Source organism: Carcharhinus amblyrhynchos, chromosome 6 (assembly GCF_965287045.1).
Source record: "Carcharhinus amblyrhynchos chromosome 6, sCarAmb.v2.hapA, whole genome shotgun sequence".
NCBI lineage: Eukaryota > Metazoa > Chordata > Chondrichthyes > Carcharhiniformes > Carcharhinidae > Carcharhinus > Carcharhinus amblyrhynchos.
In genome coordinates, this window is record NC_137329.1 from 9,529,264 (window position 1) to 9,550,202 (window position 20,939).

At 43.7% G+C, this 20,939-nt stretch overlaps 1 protein-coding gene across 1 annotated transcript in view; it reads left to right on the forward strand.

Annotated features, from left to right (window-relative positions):
- Positions 1 to 3: 3 nt before the first annotated feature.
- The window catches only part of slc5a12 (solute carrier family 5 member 12), a 32,018-nt gene continuing 11,082 nt past the window's right edge, over positions 4 to 20,939 (forward strand). Inside the window, 11 exon segments of the mRNA XM_080189826.1 lie at positions 4 to 72; positions 115 to 495; positions 827 to 871; positions 873 to 893; positions 974 to 1,023; positions 1,500 to 1,526; positions 5,635 to 5,677; positions 9,217 to 9,231; positions 9,319 to 9,428; positions 15,126 to 15,267; positions 18,053 to 18,080. Of these exon segments, the coding sequence (XP_080045952.1) occupies positions 4 to 72; positions 115 to 495; positions 827 to 871; positions 873 to 893; positions 974 to 1,023; positions 1,500 to 1,526; positions 5,635 to 5,677; positions 9,217 to 9,231; positions 9,319 to 9,428; positions 15,126 to 15,267; positions 18,053 to 18,080 (931 nt within the window).

Consider the following 20,939-nt stretch of genomic DNA (forward strand, 5'->3'; position numbering starts at 1 on the left):
AAAATGGCGGACTTGTCCCAGCCCAGCCCTCGCGCCTGCGCGGGATTTCCCACCGGCGGCGACGAGAGGGCGGTTGGGACGAGATTCTCCGCGAGCGGATGGGTTTGATAAGAGTTTGGCGTCGCGAGAGCGGCGGCCGGGCGGGAAAATAGGCCCCAAAAAAACAAACCGTCCAAATTCGTGAATCCGCACGTGACCACCTTCTCCGTGCGGGAACACCTGGTCTTCGCCTCGCTCTTCATCATCTCCTCGGCCATCGGCCTCTTCTTCGCCCTCAGGCAATGACAGAAAAGTGTCGGCGGCCGCCAGGATCTGGGCGGCGGGCGCCGCCTGAGCTTCGGCCGGGTGGGCCTCTCCCTCATGTCGGCCATCGCCGGGCTGGGCGCTCGCTTCGACCTCTGCTGCTTCGCCGACGTGAGGGTGGTGTTCGTCACCCGGCAGCTCTACCTGCCCGTCTTCCACAGGTCCGGCAGCACCTGCACCTGCACCTACCAGGTGAGGAACTGCCATTATTGACGGGTGGCAGCTGCTCCTCCCCCAGCACACCCCTTCACCCCCCCCCCACCCCCTGCCCCTCCACCCTGCCCCTGCCCCCGCCCCCCCACCTTGCCCCTGCCCCCGCCCCTGCCTCCACCGCCCCCCCCCACCCTGCCTCTGCCCCTGCCCCCCTGCCTTGCCCCCCAACCCCCCCCCCCCCCCCCCAGCCACCACCACCGCCAAGGTATGACTTGGCTGTTAGGCACTTTGGGAAATCCTGAAAACATGGAAGGTGATACAAAAACGATCTTTCTCCATTGGTTCACTTGTACACACTTTTCTTTTTCAGAATTTGGAATTGAGGGTCAATAAAATGGTTCGGCTTTCCGTGACCCATTATGTACATCCTGCAGACCGTAAGAAGCCACACGTGTTGAAATTCATTTGTGAAATTTATTATATTTTGCCTGAAACAAAAACTATTTTTAATCTTTAGGTTCTGTACTCAAGTGTTGTGATTTATGCACCAGCTCTGGCACTGAGTCAAGATAAATGCAATGAAATGGTAATTATTGAACATTACAAATTGATTACTGAAAGGAAAAACTTGTCCTGGTTTTGAAGTTTAGAGTGTAGCGATAAGTTTGAGTCGTTCAACATCTGAAGCCATTATTATTTGCTGTGAGCAAGATTTTGCAGCTTTCTATTAAAGAATAATAAACTAAAAAATAAAACGCTTGCAAAATTCTTCCCCAGCTGTATAACCTCACTCCCCAAACAACACAACCAATACACCAAATTTGCTTCTAGTATGATCACTATTTAACATCAATAACGTTTAAACCCTATTTTGGCTGTTTTGAATTGGATTGATGATTCAAAAGAAAACACTGGGAATTTCAGTGCTTATTATTAAATAAATTTATTCATTGTTCATATTTACTTTAAGAATATAAGAGAAAGAAACTTTCTCTTTCATCTTAAATCCATTTGTATTTTAAGTTCATGCATTCTTCTTTCTTAGTGACTGGTTCTGATCTATGGGGATCAATGTTCTTAGTCAAAGAATGACTAAGAAGGTGATAAAGAATGGAAAGATAGAGTATGAAGCTAAACTAGCACTAAATATAAAAAGGGACGGTAAAAGTTTTTACAAATATATAAAGAAGAGGAGGCTGGCTAGAGTGAATGTTGGATCTTTGGAGGATGAGACGGGGGATTTAGTGGTGGGCGATGAGGAAATGTCTGAGGCTTTAAATAAGTTTTTTCCCTCAGTCTTCACGGAGGAGGACACGAATGGTTTGCTGGATATTAAAGATAGAAGGATGGTAGGAGTTGAGGGCCTACATGTGATGACAGTCACTAGAGAGGTAGTGCTTGTTAGACTAATGGGACTGAAGGTCGACAAGTCCCAGGACCGGATGGAATGCGTCCCAGGGTTCTGAAAGAAATGGCAGAGGTGATAGTGGATGCCTTAGTAATTATTTATCAAAATTCGCTGGACTCCGGGGAAGTGCCGGAAGATTGGAAAACGGCTAATGTTACGCATTGGAACGAGATAGGATCAGGCAGGCTAGGAAGGTGTTTGTCTGGGGTAAGGGAAGATACGAAGAAGTCAGGAAGTTACTTGGACAAATAAACTGGAAGGAGGCGTTCTTAGGGAAAAGTACCGAAGGAAGGTGGCAGATATTCAAGGAATGTGTGTCTGGAGCTCTGAATGACAACGTTCCAATGAGACAAGGGGGTTTTGGTAGGTCGCGGGAACCGTGGTGCACAAAGGCTGTGTTGAACCTAGTCAGGAGGAAAAGGAAGGTGTACAAGAGGTTCAGGGAATTAGGAGAGGTTAAAGATCTTGAGGAGTATAAGGACTGTAGGAAGGAACTTAAAAGGGAAATTAGGAGAGCCAGAAGGGGTCATGAGAAGACCTTGGCGGGTAAGATTAAGGAGAATCCCAAGGCCTTCTATAAATATGTGAAAGGTAAAAGGATAAGAAGAGAAGGGATAGGACCTATAAAAGGTGAGGGGGGAAAGGTTTGTGTGGAACCAGAAGAAATGGCAGAGGTGCTTAACGAGTACTTTGCCTCAGTATTCACAGTGGAAGCTGATCTGGGAGATTTTGTTATGGATTTGCAGCAGATGGAAAAGATTGAGTACGTGAATATTAAGGAGGAGGATGTGTTGGAACTTTTGAATTCTATCAAGGTAGATAAGTCGCCTGGACCAGATGGGATGTACCCCAGGATACTGTGGGAGGCGAGGGAAGAGATTGCAGAGCCCCTGGCGATGATCTTTGCATCGTCAATGGAGACGGGAGAGGTTCTGGAGGATTGGAGGATTGCGGATGTCGTTCCTATTTTCAAGAAAGGGAACAGAGATAGCCCGGGAAATTACCGACCGGTGAGTCTGACCTCAGTGGTTGGTAAGCTGATGGAGAGGCTTCTAAGGGACAAGATTTACGAACATTTGGAGAGGTTTGACATGATCAGGAATAGTCAGCATGGATTTGTCAAGGGCAGGTCGTGCCTTACAAGCCTAGTTGAGTTCTTCGATAACGTGACTGAACACATTGACGAAGGAAGTGCCGTGGACGTAGTGTACATGGACTTCAGCAAGGCATTTGATAAGGTCCCCCATGCAAGACTTCTTGAGAAGGTGAGAGGGCATGGGATCCAAGGGCCTTTGGCCTTGTGGATTCAGAACTGGCTTGCCTGCAGAAGGCAGAGAGTGGTTGTGGATGGGGCTTTTCCTGAATGGAGGTCAGTCACCAGCGGAGTGCCTCAAGGATCTGTTCTGGGACCCTTGTTGTTTGTCATTTTCATAAATGACCTGGATGAGGAAGTGGAGGGATGGGTAAGTAAGTTCGCTGATGACACTAAGGTCGGTGGTGTTGTGGATGGTCTGGAAGGATGGCAAAAGTTGCAGCAGGACATAGATAGGGTGCAGGACTGGGCGGAGAAGTGGCAGATGGACTTCAACGCGGATAAATGTGTAGTCGTCCATTTTGGCAGAACCAACGGGATGAACGAGTACACTATCAAGGGCAGAAGTCTGAGTAGTGTTGAAGAGCAGAAGGATCTTGGGGTCCGGGTCCACAGGACTCTTAAATCGGCCTCGCAGGTGGAGGAGGTGGTCAAGAAGGCGTATGGTGTACTGGCCTTCATTAATCGAGGGATTGAGTTTAGGAGTCGGGAGGTAATGCTGCAACTTTATAAGACCCTTGTCAGGCCTCACTTAGAGTATTGTGCGCAGTTCTGGTCGCCTCACTATAGGAAAGATGTAGAAGCTATTGAGAGGGTACAGAGGAGATTTACAAGGATGTTGCCTGGACTGGGAGGCATGCCTTATGAAGTTAGGTTGAGGGAGCTGGGACTCTTTTCCCTGGAGAGACGAAGGTTGAGAGGCGACCTGATAGAAGTTTACAAAATGTTGAGAGGAATAGATAGGGTGGACTCTCAGAGGCTATTTCCCCGGGTTGAAATGGTTGCTACGAGAGGACACAGATTTAAGGTGCAGGGAGGGAAGTTCAGAAGTGATGTTAGGGGTAAGTTTTTCACTCAGAGGGTGGTGAGTGAATGGAATCGGCTGCCGTCAGTGGTGGTGGAGGCGAGCCCGCTGGGGTCTTTTAAAAGACTTCTGGATGAGATTGAGGGTTATAGATAGGTCTGTAGGTTGGTAGGTGTTGATGTGATCAGTGCAACTCGTGGGCCGAAGGGCCTGTTTGTGCTGTAGTGTTGTATGTTCTATGTTGTTTAAAAAAGGTAGCAGACAGAAGGCAGGGAATTATAGGCCGGTTAGTTTAACATCTGTAGTTGGAAAAATGCTAGAATCCGTCATCAAAGAAGAAATAGCGAGCACCTAGAAAAGAATGGTTTGATAGAGCAGATGCAGCACAGATTCGTTAAGGGGAAGTCGTGTTTGACGAATTTATTGGATTTCTATGAGGATGTGACTAATGCGGTAGACAGAGGGGAACCGGTGGATGTGGTGTTTCTAGATTGCCAAAAGACGTTTGATAAGGTGCCTCATAAAAGGTTGCTACAGAAGGTTAGGGTGCATGGAGTTGGGGGCAAGGTGTTAGCGTGGATAGAGGATTGGCTGTCTAAGAGGAAGCAGAGATTGGTATCAATGGGTGCTATTCTGGTTGGCGGTTGGTGACTAATGGAGTGCTGCAGGGATTGGTGCTTGGGCCTCAACTATTTGTCATTTATATAGATGATCCGGAGGAGGGGGCTGAGTGTAGGGTGACAAAATTTGGTGATGACACGAAGATGAGTGGAAAAGCAAATTGCATGGAGGGTATGGAAAGTCTGCAGAGAGATCTGGATAGTCTGAGCAAGTGGGCGAGGACCTGGCAGATGGAGTAGAATGTTGGCAAGTGTGAGGTTATCCACTTTGGCAGAAATAATAGTAGGAGGGATTATTTAAAAGGCGAAAAGCTGCAGCATGCTATGGTGCAGAGGAACCTGGGGGTCCTTTTACACGTGTCACAAAAACCCAGTCTGCAGGTGCAGCAGGTGATCAAGAAGGCGAATGGAATGTTGGCCTTTATCGTGAGGGGGATAGAATATAAAAGTAGGGAGGTCTTGCTGCAACTGTACAGGGTACTGGTGAGGCTGCAGCTGGAGTACTGTGTGCAGTTTTGGTCGCCGCACTTGCGGAAGGATATATTGGCCTTGGAGGGAGTGCAGAGGAGGTTCACTAGGCTGATACCAGAGTTGAGGGGGTTGAACTATGAAGAGAGGCTGGATAGACTGGGCTTGTACTCGTTGGAGTTTAGAAGGATGAGGGGTGATCTTATTGAGACGTATAAGATAATGAAGGGGATGGATAGGGTAGAGGTGGAGAGGTTCTTCCCGCTCAGAAAGGACAACAGGACTAGAGGGCACAGCCTCAAGATAAGGGGGGTGCAGTTCAGAACGGAGTTGAGGAGGAACTTCTTCACTCAAAGGGTGGTGAATCTCTGCCCATTGAAGTGGTGGAGGCTACCTCGCTAAACATATTTAAGACGCGGGTAGATAGGTTTTTGGTAGGCAAGGGAATTAAGGGTTATGGGAAGAAAGCGGGAAAGTGGAACTGATCCACTTCAGATCAGCCATGATTTTATTGAATGGCAGGGCAGGCTAGATGGCCTACTCCTGCTCCTATTTCTTATGTTCTTTTGTTTGCAACAGGACTTGTTTGCACATTCTACTGCACCCTGGTACGTATATGTGTTTGCCCCCAAGGATCATTAGATAAGATACTTCATCAGTAACACACTTTGCAACAATTTTACAGGTGCAGAATTGAGCTTTCAGTAAAAGTAATATTTTCCACCTAATGATTTAATCATTGCTGAAACAAGTACCCAGTATTTTAAGATTAAAATATTGGTATTAATATGTTGGTTATAATCAATATTCTCTTGAAGCTCTGCTGCTGTAGCAACTTGGTAGATTCCTCACAGGCCTAGCATAATTTGCCATGTGTACACAGGCATGAAAAAATTGCTTAGGAAATCAGAAACACAAAGGGACTTGGGACATTGTTCAAGATTCTCTTAAGGTTAACGTACAGGTTCAGTCAGCAGTTCGGAAGACAAATGCAATGTTAGTATTCACGTTGGGAGGGCTAGAATACAAAAACAGGGATGTATTTCTGAGGCTGTAGAAGGCACTGGTCAGACCCCATTTCGAGTATTGTGATCAGTTTTGGGCCCCGTATCTAAGGAAGGACGTGCTGGCTTGGGAAAGAGTCCATAGGACGTTCACAAGAATGATTCCTGAAATGAAGAGCTTGTCATATGAGGAATGGTTGAGGACTCTGGGTCTGTACTCATTGGAATTTAAAAGGATGAGGGGGGGATCTTATTGCAACTGACAGGATACTGTGAGACTTGGCTAGAGTGAATGTGGAAAGGATGTTTCCACTAGTGGGAAAAAGTAGAACTAGAGGGCACAACCTCAGGCTAAAGGGCCGTTCCTTTAGAGCAGAGATGAGGAGGAATTTCTTCAGTCAGAGAGTGGTGAATCTGTGGAACTCTTTGCTGCAGAAGGCTGTGGAGGCTGTGAGTGTCTTTAAGACCAAGATAGATAGGCTCTTGATTATTAAGGGGGTCAGGGGTTATGGAGAAAAGGCAGGAGAATGGGGATGAGAAAAATATCAGCCATGATTGAATGGTAGAGCAGACACAGTGGGCCGAATGGCCTAATTCTGCTGTTATGCCTTATGGTCTTACATTCTTGCAGATTCTCTGTGGATAAAAGCAAATTACTATGTATGTTGGAATTTGAAAGAAAGTGCTGGAAAATCTCAGCAGGTCTGGCAGCATCTGTAAAGAGGGAAAAGACCTGACATTTTGAGTCCAGATGACCCTTTGTCAAAGCTAAAAGGCATAGAAAGGGGGTGGTGTTTATGCTGTAGAGTGAGGGAATGAAAGATGTGTCATAGCCACAAAAATAAGGGGAAAGCCTAAGAGGTGTTAATGGCATTTCATAGAACATAAGGTGTGAATGGCCAAACGGCAGAGAAGCTGAAACCAGAGGATAAACAGTGACAGATGAAGATGTGTGTGGGGGGGGGGGTAAAAGGAAAAGGTAAGCGAGGGGTGGGGAAGAGTGGGGGATGGAAGAAAAATAAAGACAATCACGAAATAAGAACAAAGAACAGAACAAAGAACAAAATCAGCCCGGGAAACAGGCCCTTCAGCCCAACGAGCCCGCGCCGCCATACGAGGTAGAGTAGGTAGAGAACAGTTAAAAATTAAATAAAATGAAAACAAACGGGCCAAAGTGGGGTAGAGCTAATCATCTGAAGTTGTTGAATTCGATGTTAAGGCCGGAAGGCTGTAACGTGCCGTGTTTTAATTTGGCTGAGCGCAAAAGATCATGGTGACGTTGGTGAAGGCCTTCTGGACTGGGGGGTAGAGCACATCCCACGTCTGCTCCACTTCCATCAGGAAGTCTGGTGTGGGCCAGAACTGCAGTGCAAACTTCCTGGCTGCCATCCCCTGCACTCGCTGTGGAACATTTGCTGGGGAGCCATTTATATAGGTTGAGAGAGTCCAGTCTTCTCTCCTTGGAGAGACGAAGGATGAGAGGTGACCTAATAGAGGTGTATAAGATGTTGAGAGGTATCGATCGAGTGGATTCTCAGAGGCTTTTTCCCAGGGCTGAAATAGCTGCCACAAGAGGACACAGGTTTAGGGTGCTGGGGAGTAGGTTCAGAGGAGATGTCAGGAGTTAGTTTTTCACTCGGAGGGTGGTGGGTGCGTGGAATCGGCTGCTGGCGGTGGTGGTGGAGGCAGATTCGATAGGGTCTTTTAAGAGACTTTTGGGTAAGTACATGGGACTTAGAGGGTTATAGGTAAGCCTAGTAGATAGGGACATGTTCGGCACTACTTGTGGGCCGAAGCGCCTGTTTGTGCTGTAGTTTTCTACCTTCTGTGTTCTATATGGAGCTCCCCAGTGATTGGCATGATTAAGTTGAACGGAAGCGAGCGAATCAGAGGGAGGCCCCCATGGACTTGGCTTGACTTTCATGGTCATAAAATATTTTGTCAATGAGGGCCAAGATCAAGTCAAAATTACACTGGAGCCATTGGCGGGATTCACTCTTTTGCCTACTGAAACCGACACTTTTCAAAATTTGTAAGAGACTGTAGCTCCAGATGACTGATTTTCATTCCATTGCAGCAAATGTGGAAGTCACCCCGTATCTGGGTACTACAATCGACTCTCAGAGTAAGGTCATGCAAGCTGGGCTGCTTTCATCATGGGCACCAGTGTTCAAAAGGTATTTTGTCGGCCTGTTTTTACCCCAATTTCCAATGATTCAGTGACCCATATTGGCAAAAGCGTTTCAGTTTTATTCAACAAGAGTAATATTTAATAGTACAACATTATAATATTTGAGCAGTGGTTTTCAAAATGCAATTGAGATTTACTTTACCAAGTTGTGTTCTCGGTAGAAGTTGTAACTGCATCTGTCCACACTCACGGTCTATCATTTTCAGCCAGTTTCCTGATTGTCTTCTGAATTTAGTTGAAGTCTTCCATCCTATCACTTGTCACTACCCTTTTTTTATACTTTTGTTACAATTCAAAAAATATTGAACCTTGCCAAACCAATCAATAGCGTATTGCCAAACCCTCATTATTCAATTAAGAAGAGCTGGATTCATAATATCACTGCTTCTGTGACCTTGACATCACTTATTTTGGCTGTTGCAACTGGCTATTAGCTGCATTCATGGTGACACAAAAGGATGTGTTTTTACACTGAAGATATGAGGTATCTTTAATGGTTAATGATCCTTGTGATGCACCCGTTGTCTCAACTTTTAGGCCCTCATTTCTCTCAACAGATTTGAATGAGGTCCCCACATACATCCTGTCGCTTCTTGTATTGTGTCCAACTTCCGATAAACTGCCCACAACTTATGATCATGCCCTGTTAGTGGTCATTCTTGTGCTCTCAGTTTGTCTATATTGTACTTACACAGCCACAGTGTTATGAAGTCACATATACAACGCAATTAAAGAAATGTTACTCAATGCCTAACATTGTATATATGTATATAATAGCATTTTCCATTTAATTTGACCCTTCAGCACCTCTCAGACCCAACCTTGTGGGGTCCTATTCTTTGGCTTTAGCTCTGGCAAAGGGCCATCCAGACTCAAAACATTGGCTCTATTCGCTCCACAGATGCTTTCAGATCTGCTGAAATTTTCCAGCATTTTCTGTTTTTTCGTTCAGATTCCAGCATCCAAAGTACCGTTCCCTTATTTTAGATTACCCTGTTGTGCCTTGTGTAGAAGTTGTATGCGTTCATACTCTCTGCCGCTTGTTTTCTGCTAGCGAGTGTCTCCTGAAATTCCCCGAAGCCTTCTATCATGGTTAACTGTCAGGAGAGCGTTCTTACACCTTTGTTACAATTCAAAAGCTCTTGAACATTCCCAAACCAATCAGTAGTTTAAACCTAAAACTGGATTATCCAGTTAAAGAAGTGCCAACTAGGAATACAGTATCCCTGTTTTCTAATTTTTTTCATTCTAACTTCATTTGACTGTTGGGACTGTCATCAGTTACAGGTATGCAATGATAAAGGACATGTTTCCGCCCTGGAGACATATGGTGCTGTCCTTGATGGCTAATTACCTTTGTGATGCAGCCTTTTTCATACCGTTAAGCAGAAATACCTGCCCTTCCATTCTTCTTAAAGCTCCCAACGAGATTGTGGTTGACCTTGATTTCCAGACACAGCAAATCCTGCTTCATGTCATGTTTGTGCTGGTGGATGAAGGGCAGCTTGCACTCCTCTCACTTTTCTGCCTTGTCTATGCTGTGTTCAGAAACTTATTTAAGATAAAGTGAAATTTCATACAGTGCAGTTGGAGAAGTGGGATCCAATGCATTAACAATCCACCTATGAATGATAGACATTTACAATTAACTTGACCCTTAGACATCCCATGGTTTGAAGTGTGTCACAGCAGGATGCTAGGTTGCAGTGGCACTGTCATGGCGGAATGTCAGTGGCTTCATGGAGTAAAACTACTCCCCTCTAAGGAGGATAGTATTTGTCTTTCCACTACTGACACACCATTAATAATCACCGTCAATGGCAGGGCCATGTGCAAAGTTTGCAGACGACACGAAGTACAGAAACATGCTGCGCAATAATAGATCATTTACTGCGGCTACAGTCGTGGCTGGGTGGACCTAGAGAGGGAGCAGCGATGTCTGCCATATGCTTAAGGGTCCCACAACCCATTGGGGCACCCCAGGGACAACATTTTAATTTGATTTTGGAAGTTACCATGAAGTTTTGAGTTTTTGTTACAATGCCCCATCAGGGCTGTCACCCCCTCTCATTTATTAATTTTTATTTACTTAATTGTTTTTGATTTACGAATAGTATAACACACATCAGAAGGACTTTCTTATTTATTAGTGCCACAAGTAAAGCTTACATTAACATTGCAATAAAGTTACTATGAAAATCGCCCAGTTGCCACACTCTGGTGCCTGTGCGGATACACTGAGGGGAGAATTTAGCATGACCAATGTACCTAACCAGCACGTCTTTCAGATTGTGGAAGGAAACCAGAGCACCCGGAGGAAACCCATGCTGACATGGGGAGAATGTGCAGCCTCTGTACAGACAGTGACCCAAGCCAGGAATCAAACCCAGGTTCCTGGCGCTGTAAGGCAGCAGTGCTAACCACTGTGCTGCCATACCACCCCAAACGGATTGGTGAAACATGCAAGACGCACTGTTGAAATGTGAAGCATTATGTACTTGGTTGTGTTATGAACACACCTTGCTTGGCCACTAAGTCGTCAGCTGGGACTTGAACCCAGGTCTTCATTATTCAGAGGCAGGTGTGCTACACACTGCACCAGAAGACCTGGGAGTTATACTAAATGTTTAGAAAAGACTAATTAAACATCAACTAGAATAATGTGCTCCATTCTGAATAGCACACTTTAGCACTGACATCAAGGCCTAAGAGAGGGCCCAGAACAGATTGACAAGAATTGTATTAGGGATGAGGAAGGCATTGGAATTGGTCTTCATAGGCTGGAAAATTAAAAGGAAATTTATTCGTGTTTAATTTCATGAATAGGTTTGAAAGTTTAACTGAAGATAAAGAGCGGAATTTTCCCATCACATCTGCCGCAGGACTCTTAGCAGGTGGGTCTGGTCCATGCAAAGTTCCCATTGACCTCGGGCGGGATTTTCTGGCCGTGTGGCGAGGTGAGCGTGGCTGGAAAATCCGACCCAAACTATTTGGAATGATGGGAGGGTCATTGCCAAAAGGATGCAGGTTGAAGGAAGAAAACAGAACGGACCAGAGATGATATGTGGAAACAATATTTTCACACAGCAATTTGTTCTGACCTGGAATATAATGCCTGAATGAATTGTGGAAACAGAATCAGTTGTAACTGTCAAAAGTGAATTGGGCAAAGAAATTAACAGGGCTATGGGGAAAGAGGGGGGACTGTGATTAATTGAATTGAAAAGCACTGCCAAAGAACCATTACAGGCACGATAGACTATATGGCTTCCTCCTGTGTGATGTCATATAGTTATGCCATTACAGACAGGAGTGGGCCAAAACATTCCTTTCTTTGCTTTTTGGGTTTATAATTCCAATTATGATGTGCTAACTATGCTAATGGTTATGAGTTTTAAAAAGAAAACAAAGCGGTTTGCACACGTAGATTCAAAATAATAAGTCTATTCTTTGATGGTATACAATGTTCTAGAATTTTGCAGTCCTTGACTTTAGAAGTATGATTTGGAACTTCAGTGGACATTTCTTCTCTTGAAACTAATTCTGTATTATTCTCAGTTGGTATAGTTGCATAGGCACAATCATCAGCCAACTCAGATTCAACTAAGACTTCCATAGTAGTCTTTACAACACTAGGAACTATAAAAGCTAGTATTTCTGGAGATGATTCTGAGAAATCATTTTGAGATGACAACAATTGAGTCAGCATAGCGTGGCCGAACTAGTTCATCTTTGGTAAGAAATTGAACCTGCTTTTGCTAAAACTATGGCTGGTACCCATTTCTCACTTGTGGCATAATTACACACTAACACTCAATCATCTCCTTGTTGAAATGAGCATTGTTTTGCCCTCATTCTTGTCTGGCAACTTTATACTGCTGTTGATGCTCTACTGCCTCTGAAGTTTCTGGAGATAATAACAAATCAAGCGTAGCTCTCAACTTGCTCCTTAACAGTAATAATGCAGGTGAACTTTGGATAGTCACATAACTAGAATTTCTATAAGATGCCAAAAACTATTCACACAACATAATGAACCTTGTTTTGAAGCTTGTAGAATCTTTAAGCTAAAGATTAATGGTGTGGCTTTTATATGCTGAATATCAATTACTTTGAGATAATCCTCAAACTCTTGTGAAGTAAGCTGTGAACCATTATAGCTAACAATCCGTTCCAGTTTACAAAATCTTGCAAAACTTTCATCAAGTTTCTCAATGGTTTGTTGTAGTGGATTTCATGATAGGAACTTCAGGCCGTTTTGAGTGTGTATCAGTTATGAATAAGTACATGTAACGCTCAAAAGGACCAGCAAAATTTACATGTAATCGCTGCCATGGCATTTTTAGGCCACTCCCAATATGTGAAGGGGATGACAGTCTTGTATTTCTCACTCGTGCACAGGATTGACACTGTTCCACTTTTTCTTGGGGAAATCCAGAACTAGGGTTCGTAGTTTGAGAATAAAGGGTAAACCTTTTAGCACTGAGGTGAAGAGAAATTTCTTCATCCAGGTGAATGTGTGGAATTCGCTACCACAAAATCATCTGATTTCAAAAAAAAGCTCTTTGCGGCTCAAGGGTTCAAGGGATATGAGGGTAAGGGGGGGGGGGGGGGGGGGGAAATCAGGATATTGAATTCGATGATCAGCCATGATCAAAATGAACGGCGGAGCAGGCTTAAAGGGCCGAATGGCCTACTCCTAAAGTAAAAGTTTATTTCTTCATCACAAGTAAGGCTTACATTAACACTGCAGTGATGTTACTGTGAAATTCCCCTGGTTGCCACATTCTGGTGCCTGTTCATGTTTTAATGTTTCCTCAATCTGAGCATACACCAAAAATAACTGTGTTAATCCTTTAATCCGGGCTATACCATGATGTCCTTCATGTAATAGTTCAAGAACTCTTCTCTGTGTACTTCAGAGGAATGATCACTTGGATTCCCCACAATAGACACCCACCTTGAATGGTCAACACAAGGTTGTGGAATTCTCCGGCCGCACTCACCCCAAAACTGGAGAATCCCGCCCGAGGTCAATAAACCTTTGCGTGATCCGCCCTCCCACCGCCTGCTACAATTCCCATGGGGGACATGACGGGACAGTTCGTCCCATGGTTTCAAATCATGATGCGTTCCAGCTATCATTCCTTTCAATATCATATCCATCACCTTCCCAATTCCATGGTAATTTCTAGTATGTCTCTGTATGAGAGAAACTGTCACAAGCAAATGATCTACTGGCAAAAAATAACGAGTTGCGGCAAAATTAGTTGGTGGCATAAGCTCAATATGTAAAAGTAAGTGTAATCAAGCATCAGCATTGCATTCTGATAGTTTATATCACAGGAGTTTGCAGATAAGATCAGAAATCATCTTTACAATCTACTAACAGCTTATTCATATGGCTCAAAAGTAGTAGTTGAGGGTCAATGATCAGTCAATAATGTGAAATGACAACAATGTAAATAATGATCAATCCTTAGCAGCCAAAAATTATACTCATTGCTTTTTTTCTAACTGAGCATAATTGGAATCAGCACCAGTCAGATTACATAATGCAAAATTTTCACTCAGATCACTGCATCATATCGTGCAGTGATCTGAGTGAAGAATCATCATGCATGACAAGGCGAAAGGAGGCAAAGGACTGGGTAAAGGCAGTGCAAAACAGCACTGTAAAGTGCTTCATGATAATATCCAGGACATCATCAAGCCAGTCGTCTGCCACCTGGCTCGCCGTGGCAGTGTCAAGCGGATCTCAGGTTTGATTTATGAGGAGACTCGCAAAGTGCTGAAGGCATAATATGTGAAATGTCAAGTCACCATAAGTTTTGGTTCCTGGCAATGTTGGACGAACCAAGTTCTGGAGAAAATTGAAGGTTTTACTTCTTATACTGAGAAAAGCTGTTACGAGCTTTGTAATTTTATTCGCTTGAACAAAGTACTAAAAACACTGCATAGGTACTCCATGATTCATTTTCCTCATTGAAAGAGTCCATGGATCCCAATGGACCCACCACTTCTCTCGCAAGCGCTTGCAACTCAAGACTGCTCAATATATATTTTCTTTACTGTCTTCCTAGTATACCCCTTCTTTCCCTGGAGACCATTGACGATTCTTTTTTACAAATGGCACCAGCTGTATGGGAAAGTATCCCTTCTTAAATATGCTGGATACTGCCTGGAATCCCACCCTTCTCTGATTGAAAATACTCCCTCTTCTAAAACCATGCTTTTTCAACTAAATAGCAAGACTTCCACTCTGCCATTCACACCGCAACATTTTTGCAGACCCTTCAACTTAGAATAATCTAACCCTGTTTTTTCAGGGTAAGAAACACAATTTTTTTCCTTTATTTTCTCATACTTGGGATTCCTTCAGTGGCACTTCTACCTTTAACCTTGTTGTTTATTTTCCCCAGCCTTCTGGTATTCAAAGGGTGAGGGTCCATGCTGTTTTTTCACCTCAGGATCCTTTCTTCTTGTCAAAACAAATTCTTGACATTCTGTCAGTTTTATTTTTATAATATCCTAACTGTATTAAGGGTTCTGGATTTTAAACAAAAAGAAAAAGATGTGGTTTGTGCATATTAATTCAAAATAACAGCAGCGGGTTTATTTAAGGAGTTGTTGCCGAGACAGAGTAAACACTGAAATGAAGCAGGAGCTTGTGAAGCACCCCAATGACATCACCATCAAATCATGTGACTGGCTCTTAAGGGAATCATGCAGCAACTTAAATATGTAACAGCAGTGTGGATTCACTTCTGAATTCTCAGACATTACAGCCAAATAGAATGTCACTTGAAGAAATGAATTGAGAAGGCAAGATTTGCTTTGTTTAATTTACACTTGAATTAGTTTTACTGCAGTTCCTTTAAGGCGTCATACATTTTGGATCCCGGTAGTAGGAGGCTCGTTTACCTGGTTAGGAGTTTATGGAGTGAATCAGTCCATCATCCAAAGATGCTTTTCATGCAAATTGGAAAAAATGTGCCAAAATGTAAGTGCTAAGCTGTTTGTTTTCTTGGGCATCCAATGTGGACAATACACACATGAATTCCTACGACCCGTTTGCTCATTAGGTGGAAGATGTTAGTGCTGTAGCTTGAAACTTCTTCCATTTGAGGCATTTAGTGCCCATTACAAGTATGCTTAGCTATCAAGTATAGCACTCTCAGCTTTGTGCCAACAACGTGCCTCAATTCTAACATCAAAAAAGTAATTCTTAATGCACTGGTGTGACATTTCCTCCATTTCATACACCAGCCATCCTGTGACTTCACTCAGTGAGATTATGAGATTCCAAGTTAGGGACAGCTTTGTACTATTAGTTGGCAAGACAGAATCCTTACAGGCAGAGGAAACACCCTGTAGTCTGGGCTGGATTTGAACTTAGATTCAGGATTTGATTTATTCCCTGGAAAACAATTGTTACCATCACAAAGTTATCTGCAATAGTTATTTCTAGCAATAATTGCCCATTTGCAGTGCTCAAAAAATTAGATCTTGTTTTAATTTGTAATTCTATTTGAAAATGTTATACATGAGTGAGCGCACAAAAGAATTGAACATTATCTAATATTCAGACGCATGTTACAATATAGTACTTAGTGTTTAATAGCAGAATGAGGTGCAACACGTCAATTCAGGTTGCATTCACAACTTAAAAACTCATCATCATTAGAACCACAAAGATGGAACATAAAAACATCCAAATTAATAGCAGGAGTAGTCCACCTAGCCTGTTTCACCTGTTCCGCCATTCAATGGCCAATCCACCTAGTCTGCAAATCTTTGGACTGTGGGAGGAAACCGGAACACCTGGATGAAACCCACGCAGACACGGGGAGAACATACAGACTCCACGCAGACGGTCATCCAAGGCTGGAATTGAACCAGAGTTCTTGGCACTGTGAGGTAGCAGTGCTAACCACTGTGCCTTCCTATTTCAATCATGATGTAGAGATGCTGCCGTTGGACTGAGGTAGGCACAGTAAGATGTCTCACAACACCAGGTTAAAGTCCAACAGGTTTATTTGGTAGCACAAGCCATAAGCTTTCAGAGTGCTGCTCCTTTGTCAGGTGAGTGGAAGATGTGTTCACAAACAGCGCATATAAAGACAAAAGCTCAATTTGCAAAATAATGGTTGGAATGCGAGTCTTTACAGGTAATCAAGTCTTAAAGGTACAGACAGTGTGAGTGGAGGGAGGGTTAAGCACAGGTTAAAGAGATGTGCCAGGACAGTTAGTGAGATTTTGCAAGCCCAGGCAAGTCGTGAGGCTAACAGATAGTGTGACGTGAACCCAAGATCCCGATTGAGGCCATCACGTGTGCAGAACTTGGCTATCAGTTTCTGCACAGCGATTCTGCGTTGTGTGTCTGCCTCGAAGAACGCTTACCCAAAGATCACAGGCTGAATGCCCATGACTGCTGACATGTTCCCCAACAGGAAGAGAACACTCCCACAACTCCAATGGTTTACTCAATACGACTTCTCTGGTAACCATAATGTTCCTCCCTTCCTTCGACTTGCTGGTTTATAGCAGCTTTTGGGATGTTTCTTCTATCCTCGATAGTGAAGGTTGATGCAAAATATCTTCTGTTTATCTGCCATCTCCTTGTTTCCATTATCGATTCTCCAGACTTACTTTCCATAAGTCCAGTACTCGCATTATTAAAACTTTTCCTTTTTAAACAAGATGATGGCATTGTGATATTATCACTGGACTTCATCCAGAAACTCAGCTAATGTCTTGGGGACCCAGGGTTCGAATCCCACCAAGGCAGATGGTGGAATTTGAATTCAATAAAAAATTCTGGAATTAAGAATCTACTGATGACCATAAAACCATTGTTGCTTGTCGGAAAAACCCATCTGGTTCAATAATGTCTCTTTAGGGAAGGAAATCTGCCATTGTTATCTGGTCTGGCCTACCTGTGACTCCAGAGCCACAGCAAAGTGGTTGACCCTCAATTGCCCTCTAAACAAGGACAACGAGGGATGGGCAATAAATACTGGCCAGCCAGTGATGCCCAAGTCCCACAACTGAATAAAACATTATGTTTCATATTTCTGGCTAACATTTTCTCCTAGTCTAATTTTCCCCCCTCCTTAACCTTTTAGCCATACTTTGCGATTCCTTATATTCTGTCCAGCCTCTGACCTCAGCTGTTTTTGCACATATATGTTCTTTTTCATTAAGTTTGATATAATCTTTAATCTTTCGAGTTAACCATGGAGGGTGGATCCATCTCCTGGACTACTTCTTACACATGGCAATGTATCTATTCTGTGCATTCTAAAGTATCTCCTTAAATGTTTATCCCGCATCTCAATTGATCTATCCCCTAACCCTAATTTGTGAATATATTTGAGCCAGCTCAGCTTTCAGGTCCTCATAATTGCCCATATTTATGTTTAAATAAATGTAAATGTAAATAAGTGATGTAAACTTTTTCTAGCCATATCGCCATTTTTCCAGTGTGCATGGGCACAGGGAACCCATGATCCTCTCTGCCCTCTTCTATGGAGCTCCCCAGAAGAACCCCTCCAGCACTGCCCCTTAGCACTGCTGTTGTGTCAGAGAACTGGGCAGGAACTTTACATCAATGGCAGAGTGTGGGATCAATCTTATTGCAGATCTCAGCTGTGATATTCTTGGTTTTGTCTTCTTGCTGGATTTTGCGCCCTGCCCCTCAGTCTGAGTGTAAAATTCAGTATCATTGTTGTTGCTATCTAGGGGTGCCTTCACTGTGAGATCATTACTCTTGTCCTGTTGTACAGTACCAGTTCGAGAAAAGCCTGTTCTCTGGTTGGCTTCAGAACATGCTGTTTTAAGAAACTATCCTGAGAACATTCAATGAGCTCCTCATCCAGGCTTTCTTTGCCCATCTGAATTTTCCAGTTTATATATAGATTCAAATCCCCCATGATTATCACCATGCCTTCCTGACAAGCTCTAATTATTTATTCTTTTATACCCCACACTGCCGTGTGGTTAGCTAGGGAGTCTGTATATGACTCCCACAAGTGACTTGCCTTTGCCAATTCTCGTCTGAACCCAAGCTGTTTCCACATTCTGTTTTCCTGAACTTAGGTCATCCCTCTTTATTGTTTGAATACTATCATTAACTAACAAAGCCATCCCTGCACCTATTCATAGCTTCCTGTTCTTCCTAAATACTCCCCTCCTCCTTAATCCTCACCCAGCCTGTTGAATATGGACCCCACCTTGATTAAGCCACTCGCTGAGATACCTAAGTCCGAATTTATCTGGGTTTCATTGCATGGTGGGATAGCTGTAGTCCAGCAGCGGGCATTGCTCCTTGGTGGGACTACAGAGCTGCTATCCTCATGTTTGGTCAACATCTCTTTGTGGCAGGACTTCCTCTCAAGTTGGGATTCAAAGTTATTCTGAAGCAATACACACTGCTCACAATTGCTGCAGAACAGCTGTGGGTCTCCCCACACCCCTCCCCCACTCCCTGCAGTCAGTAATTTGATGGAATTCTCTCCACTGAGTAGAACTCAAGTAGCACTTAAGAAGGTCAACGCCATTCAGATCAAAGTACCCCATTCACTCCCCCCATTGCTGACTAACAAGTGGCAGCAGTATGTTCCATCTATAAGATGTACGGTAGCAACTTTCAAGACTCGTCTAGAGGTGCCTTATCTGTGAGATCATTACTCTTGCTGCTGCAATATATCCATATACTTGCTGTTTGTGATATATATCAATGATTTGGATGAAAATGTAATTGGTTTGATTAGTAAGTTTGCGGATGACACAAAGATTTGCAGATAGCAATGAGGACCACCAGAGGATACAGCAGGATATAGATCAGTTGGAGACTTTGGCACAGAAGTGGCAGATGGAGTTTAATCCAGACAAGTGTGAGGTAATGCATTTTGGAAGGTCTTATATAGATAGGAAATATACATTAAATGGCAAAACCTTTAAGAGTATTGATAGGCAAAGGGATCTGGGTGTACAGGTCCACAGGTCACTGAAAGTGGCAATGCAGGTGGAGAAGGTAGTCACGAAGGCATGAGGCATGCTTGCCTTCATCAGCCGGGGCATTGAGTTTAAAAATTGGCAAGTCATGTTGCAGTTTTACAGAACCTTAGTTAGGCTGCATATGGAATATAGTGTTCAATTCTGGTCAGCACACTACCAGAAAGATGTGAAGGCTTTGGAGAGGGTAGAGAAAAAATTTACTAGGGTTTGCCTGGTATGGAGGGCATTAGTTATGAAGAGAGTTTGGAGAAACTTGGCTTGTTCTCACTGGAAAGACAGAGGTTGAGGGGTGTCCTGATAGAAGTCTCCAAGATTATGAGGGGCATGGACAGAGTGGATCGTCAGAAGTTTTTTTTTGCAGGTTGGAAGAGTCAATTACTAGGGGGCACAGGTTTAAGGTGTGAGGGACAAGGTTTAAAGAAGATGTACGAGGCAAGTTTTTTACACAGAGGGTGGTGGGTGCCTGGAACCCGCTGCCAGGTAGGTAGTGGAAGCAGATACGATAGTGAGTTTTAAGAGGCGTCTTGACAAATACATGAATAGAATGGGAATAGAGTGATATGGTCCCTGGAAGGGTAGGGGGTTTTAGTTAAGTCGGGCAGCATGGTCAGTGCAGGCTTGGAGGGCTGAAGGGCCTGTTCCTGTATTGTAATTTTCCTTTGTTCTTTGTGATGGGTTGAAATTCATTTGGATCCATTTACAGATACTGATAGGTCTTTGATCAGTTGTGTTCGGATCAAGCTACAGGCTGCCCCCATATTCAACTTGGGCCTTGTTTACTGGTTAGGATTTTACCCTTTTGACTGTATTCTTTCTTATTTTTGGGATTTCCCTGGAAATGAACATGGAAAATAGAATGCAAATGAGGCAACAGTAACATCTCAATATTTTCCTCCTCATTTACCAGCACAAACCTGCACTCATCCAAATCTCTGCCCTCCATATCCTAACTCAAAACAAGTCCCATTCACCTAGCTCACTAATCTGAATTGGCTGCCGGTTTGGAATCACCTCAGTTTTAAAATGTTCATCGTTTTTTCTTTTTCTTCATGCATTTATGGGACATGGGTCTCTCATTGATGGCCAGAATTTATTGTCCATCCCTAGTTGCCCTTGAAACTGAATGGCTTGCTGGGCCATTTCACAGGGCAGTTGAGAGTCAACCACACTTAATGTTTAAAGCTTATTTATTAGTGTCGCAAGTAGGCTTACGTTAACACTGCAAGTAAATTACTGTGAAAATTTCCAAGTTGCCTCACTGCAGCACCTGATCAGGTACACTGAGGGGGAATTTAGCATGGCCAATGCAGCCAAGCAATACATCTTTTGAACTGTGGGGAGGAAACCGGAGCACGTAGAGGAAATCCACGCATACGCAGGGAGAATGTGCAGATTCGACACAGTGACCCAAGCTGGGAGTCGAACATGGGTCCCTGGCACTGTGAGGCAGCAATGCTAAGCACTGTGCAACCATACTACCATAAATTGTCGAGGATCTGGAGTCACATGTAGGCCAGACCAGGTAAGAACTACAGGTTTCCTTCCTTAAGGGATATCAATGAACCAGATGGTTTTTTTTGACAATGGTTTCATGGTCATCAGCGAATTCTTAACCCCAGATATTTTTTATTCAAATTCCACCTTCTGCCATGG